Source organism: Bidens hawaiensis, unplaced genomic scaffold, assembly GCF_021521415.1.
Source record: "Bidens hawaiensis isolate Kalapana, Puna unplaced genomic scaffold, B.hawaiensis_p1.1 tig00013078_1, whole genome shotgun sequence".
Taxonomy (NCBI): domain Eukaryota; kingdom Viridiplantae; phylum Streptophyta; class Magnoliopsida; order Asterales; family Asteraceae; genus Bidens; species Bidens hawaiensis.
In genome coordinates, this window is record NW_027492103.1 from 237,597 (window position 1) to 243,511 (window position 5,915).

General features: G+C 34.8%; 1 protein-coding gene across 2 annotated transcripts; it reads left to right on the top strand.

The window, feature by feature from the left end:
- Positions 1-208: 208 nt before the first annotated feature.
- LOC143543216 (golgin candidate 6-like) lies at positions 209-5,583 on the top strand. Of its 2 annotated transcripts, XM_077035587.1 has the most exons (19): positions 209-265; positions 484-537; positions 671-723; positions 1,460-1,587; positions 1,670-1,719; positions 1,802-1,948; positions 2,047-2,120; positions 2,198-2,267; positions 2,342-2,395; positions 2,474-2,569; positions 2,668-2,718; positions 2,798-2,884; positions 2,979-3,092; positions 3,157-3,228; positions 3,320-3,505; positions 3,585-3,688; positions 3,796-3,844; positions 3,928-3,993; positions 4,064-5,583. In XM_077035587.1, exons 2-19 carry the CDS (start codon positions 514-516, stop codon positions 5,393-5,395), a joined length of 2,757 nt encoding a protein of 918 aa, XP_076891702.1. In that variant the 5' UTR covers positions 209-265; positions 484-513; the 3' UTR covers positions 5,396-5,583. The 2 variants fall into 2 exon arrangements, with proteins under 2 accessions (XP_076891702.1, XP_076891703.1); XM_077035588.1 differs by lacking the exons at positions 209-265; positions 484-537; positions 671-723; ... (1 more) ...; positions 1,670-1,719; positions 1,802-1,948 and having other exon boundaries at positions 2,046-2,120; positions 2,205-2,267.
- The last annotated feature ends 332 nt before the right edge of the window (positions 5,584-5,915 follow it).

A 5,915-nucleotide genomic window follows, 5' to 3' on the forward strand; every position in this document is an offset into this window, starting at 1 on the left:
CAAGGCAAATATAATACCCACTTAAATTCCTTGTTTCGTTTTTTAACTCATACCAAACAAAATTGAGTTTAGTTGAATTCGGTTCGGTTACCAATTCGGTACCCACAAATTTCATAGTATTTAAATAAACCGATCCAAACTAACCGAATAACCAAATATCTTACCTGGAGTACTAGACTATGTGTTCGATCCCCTGACCATACACGATTATTATTATTATTATTATTATTATTATTACGATCTCATCAAGCTCAAACTCTAGCAGGTGCGTTTATTCAAATAAATATCGGTAATTAGGGCTTTTTATTATTACTTATTGATTTGTTAATTGATCTCAATTCACGTTACTACACACACAAGTGGATCAATTCGATCGGTTTTCAGTTTTATTACATTGCTAATTTACTCTGCATTGATTCGTTAATTGATCTGAATATTATTATTATTATTATTAATCTGGTTGTTTATTTTGTTATTAATCAGTTTCTGAATTGCTTCAATTTTGATGAAAAGATGGATTTGGTGTCTGGTTATAAGGTAATTATGGAGCTAGCTTTAGTGTTTTTAAATTACAGTGCTCGTGTAGTCGTGTTCGTGTTTGATACTTTGCTTTGGCTTTAAGGTTGTTATTATATTTATACATGACATTGAGGTTTTACTTCATGTACAGGGAGTTGTTGGGCTTGTATTCGGAAACGAGAATTCGAGTTCGAACGAAGATAGGTTTGTTTCGCTTTTTCGGTTGTTAGTTGAGTTTGTGTTGACGTAACAGAATTATGCATTGTGAATACTATGTTTATCCTTTTCTTTGAATCGAAACACAATAGGTTATATGCATAGGTTATTTTAGGCAAATTGGATTTTAATAATCAAATCGTTTTGCAGTTGGCCGAGCAAATTGGATTTTAATGATCCCATTTCAGAAATAGTTGCCACTGGTCCGACCTTTCACATTGATTGTTTTCATTGGATTTCCGTTGAAAAAAAAACTTTAAGTTTTTTCGGAATTTCAAACTGATGTTCTAGGGATTTTGATCAGAAGCAGGATACGGATCATTTCATGTAAAACATACTTCGAAACACTGCTCCAAACGGCTTGATTTTTGTTAATTGGAAGTTTAAACACTGAACTGAAGCACCGTTTCATCGTTTGGGAAACCATTTCGAGGTAAGTTTTACATCAATCGACTCGTATCCTCATTTCGATCAAAAGTTCTAAAACATCAGTTTGAAAATTGGAAAACGGAGGTCTGATGAAAACAATTAGTGTGAAAGGAAGGACCAGTGGCAGCTATTTCTGGGGTGGGATTATTATCGGCCAACTGTAAAAAAGATGGGATTATTAAAATCCAATTTGCCTTTATTTTATGTATGCACTGCTAAGTTATAATCTTGTTAAGTTGTGGATAGCTTTTATTTAGCTTCAATGGCTAATGGATTTTATGTATGTGAATGGCAGTTATGTTGAACGCTTGCTTGATTGTATAAGTAACGGTAAGCTAGCTGAAGACAGAAGAAATGCCATGGCTGAGCTCCAATCTGTTGTTGCAGAAAGTCATGCAGCCCAGCTGGCTTTTGGAGAAATGGGTGAGTACAGGCCGGGTGTATAGTGGTTTTCAGTCTTAGGCTTATATTTGTCCATAATACAGTTCTTTCTCCTCTATTGCAGGTTTTCCTGTACTATTGGGAGTTTTAAGGGAACGTGACGATGTTGAAATGGTTTGAATGATATTGTTAACAGATTTTATGTTATGTTTTAGCCAGGATGGTACATATAAGCATGTTTTGTTGATTGTTGAAGGTTCGAGGGGCTCTAGAGACTCTTGTGAGTGCATTAACACCAATTGCTCATGTAAAATTGAATGCAAATGAGGTTCAACCGGCTCTGATGAACACTGATCTTCTATCAAGAGAAGGGCAAAGTATTTCTCTCTTTTTAAGTCTGCTGGTAAGTTTTCCATATCATGGCCGTCTTATAACTCAAACAATAAGTGATAAAGTTTGTTATTTTTTGATTCTGCGATTGATAGTTAAATATACTTGCAGGAAGAGGACGACTTCTATATAAGATACTATACACTTCAACTTTTAACTGCCCTTCTAACAAACTCTCCAATTAGGTAGGTGGTTTATAATATGTTTTTCATAGCTATTGTTTGGTTGGAAATGTATATAAGTATATTATGGTATCCTTCAGGTTACAGGAAGCCATTCTTACCATCCCACGTGGCATAACTCGGCTTATGGACATGCTTATGGATCGAGAGGTATGATACTGGTAATCTGGTATATTCATGAAATCTTTAAATTTTTGCATTGTGTGATGTTTCTTTCCATGTAGGTTATAAGGAATGAAGCCTTGTTACTTCTCACCTACTTGACACGTGAAGCAGAGGTAAAAAAAATCTCTTATTTGCTATCATAAAATTACTTTTTCTATTTTCCTTCATAATTTTCTATTATAACTTTTTAGGAAATCCAAAAAATCTTGGTTTTCGAGGGTGCTTTTGAGAAGATTTTCAGCATCGTTAAAGAGGAAGGAGGTTCAGAAGGTGGTGTTGTTGTGCAGGTGATTGACTTTTTAAACAATCTTTTCTGTTTTTTTTATCAACTTGTTACTTTTAAAGTCTACTCTAAAACGTTCTGATAATATTTTTAATCTCACAGGACTGCCTTGAATTGTTAAATAATCTCCTCCGTAATAATTCATCTAATCAGGTTTAAGTTTCTCTGTTGAGCATTTGTATTGAAGCTTTACTTTCATTATTTTTTTTACCACTTTATAGATATTGTATAGGTGTTGCTAAGAGAGACTATTGGCTTTGACTCGTTAATATCAATTTTAAAGCTTCGAGGAACGTCATACAGCTTTACTCAACAAAAGGTTGATAACTACTTTTCACCTTAATTATTATACTTTTGCAGTTACAAGTTTCTAACTTCTTTCTTTTATCTTTTAATCAAACTAATGCATGTAGACAATCAATCTACTGAGCGTCTTGGAAACAATTAGTTTGCTTATGAACAGAGATAAAGAATCTGATACTGCAAGCAACACTAACAAACTGACAAACAAAACAATTCTTGTTCAGGTTAGTTTTGTATAAATAATATTGTATGCATCATCTTCACTCACATTTTTCTTTATAATTGTAGAGAAAAGTTTTGGATCATTTACTAATGCTAAGCGTTGAAAGTCAATGGGCCCCCGTTTCTGTACGCTGTTTGGTAAGATATGTTCATAGTTATTAGATTTGCGATCATTCAGAAACATATAACAATTTCTAACATGCATTTATCATTCATATAACATGATCAGGCCTTTCAATGCATAGGTGATCTGGTTTCTGGACACCGTCAAAATCTTGATGCACTTGCAAGTAAATCTCTTGGTGATGGATCAGAGGTTGAGCCTGCTCTTAATTCAATATTAAGAATTATCTTAAGGACTTCAAGCATGCAGGAGTTTATTGCAGCTGACTATGTTTTTAAATGCTTTTGTGAGGTTAGTGTTTTTATATATTTTCTAATTGTTTTTGTATTATACTACAAGCCAACTTCGTTTGTATACTTTGCTTCAACAGAAAAATAGTGATGGTCAAAAGATGTTAGCATCTACTCTAATCCCTCAGCCTATGTCGATTACCAATGCTCGGTTTGAGGAAGATGTAAACATTTCCTTTGGAAGGTATATCATATAATCATATATGTAAATATATTTATATCACACATACACACACGCGCGCACACAAACACAAACATGCCATATCCATCTCAAACTTGCTAATTTTGCAGCATGCTATTGCATGGTCTTGTTATGAGTGAACATGATGGTGACCTAGAGGTAATGTGAATTTTTGCATTTACATTTTTTAACTCATATTATATTAGAACACGAGTAACAATTATACGGTTCGTGTTATGCAGATCAATAGCAGGGCTGCTAGTGTTCTTTCTCATGTGATGAAGGATAATATTCAATGCAAAGAAAAGGTATATATCTTTTTTTCTTTTACATTATCCACCATTTATTTATATTCCTAAAAATCCAACTTTTATGTAGGTTTTACAAATTAAACTCGAGTCATCAATGCCATCATTAGAGTCCGCAGAACCCTTATTACACCGTATGGTAAAGTACTTAGCTCTCGCATCTTCCAGAAAGGGTAAAGATGGAAAATCAGCCACTCCAAGAAGCTCATGTTTTCAACCAATAATATTAAAATTGCTCGCCACGTGGCTCTACGATTGCCCAAACGCGGTACAATCTTTTCTAGATTCACGTCCTCATTTGACATATTTAATCGAGTTGGTATCAGATAACGAGTCAACCGTGTGTGCAAGAGGTTTAGCAGCTGTTGTTTTAGGTGAATGTGTTATATATAATAAACTCAATGAGTCTGGAAAGGATGCCTTTGCAATAGTCGATACAATAAGTCAAAAAATCGGGCTTACGTTCTACTTTTTGAGGCTTGATGAGATGCAAAAAAGCTTTTTGTTTTCATCTGAAAAGTCGATTCATGTTCAACCGCGTAAACCGTTGACGAGATCAAATGCTAATAGTATGACAGAGATGGAAGATATTGAAGAAAACGAGTCAACCGATAGTCATAATGATGACCATCCAATGCTTGCTGCAATATTTGACTCCCAATTCGTCAACTTTATAAAGAATCTAGAAGGTGGTATTAGAGATAGTATTGTACAAATATACAGTCATCCAAAAAGCAATGTGTCGGTTGTACCTGCAGAGTTGGAACAGAAAAAAGATGAAAACGATAAAGATTATATTAAACGTCTCAAGTTATTTGTCGAGAAGCAATGCTCCGAGATACAGGACCTTCTTAATAGAAATGCAACATTAGCCGAGGACCTAGCCAGCACAGGCGGCAGTGGTTCAGACCACACCGAGCCTAGACCGAACAATAGCTCGGAGAGGGTGCAAATAGAGACACTGAGAAGAGATCTTAAAGAAGTCTCACAACGATTAGAAATGGTCAAAACTGAAAACATTAATATTCAAACCGAGGCGCTATCATACAAAAACTTGGCTGAAAAACTGGAAGCTGATTTGAAAAGTTTATCGGGTGCATACAATAGCCTCGAACAAGCGAATTATAATTTGGAAATGGATGTAAGGGCATTGAAGAGTGGTGGGGCGGGCCCGGGGGTAGATGTTGAGAAAATAAAAGCGAAAGCGAGAGAGGAAGCACAAAAAGAGAGTGAAGGAGAGCTTGGTGACTTGCTAATTTGTCTTGGTCAAGAACAAAGTAAAGTTGAGAAGTTGAGTGCGAGGTTAATCGAGTTGGGAGAAGATGTTGATGTTTTGCTTGAAGGTATCGGCGAAGATGACACGGGATTATTGGATGATGATGATGATGATGATGAAGATTGATGTCTTATAAATTTTGATTGAAGGTTTATAGTGTGTTTAGAGTATTTTTTGTATATTCTTTTATGTTAAGGTGTATAGATTGTCATTTTTGTTTTGTGTACACTTGAAGTTGAAATATGTTACCATTTTGTTTTTATTGAATAAATCAGATTAAACTTGGCAGACTGCATTCATCTTTTCTAAGATTTCAAATATTTATAGAAAAGAATAAAGTTGGGTTAGACAAGGGCCAACAAGAGTTTTTATCAAAATAAAAATGAGTTTTATCAAAATAAGTTTGGACAAAGTAAACCTAAAAGTTAAATTGCCTGCCTAGTTACTTTTATAGATTATTGTACTCTTTCCTCTTCCTCTCGTTTATTATGTATCGAATAAACAATGATTGTGTTAATCGAATGTATGGGTTCGAACCTTGTTGCAGATGTGCATCAAAATAGTTTGAGTTGCTGCCAACCCAACCTTGCCTTCGGCTTATCGAACCTAAGTACCTAACGGTGATTGCCAAATCGTTTTTCACATG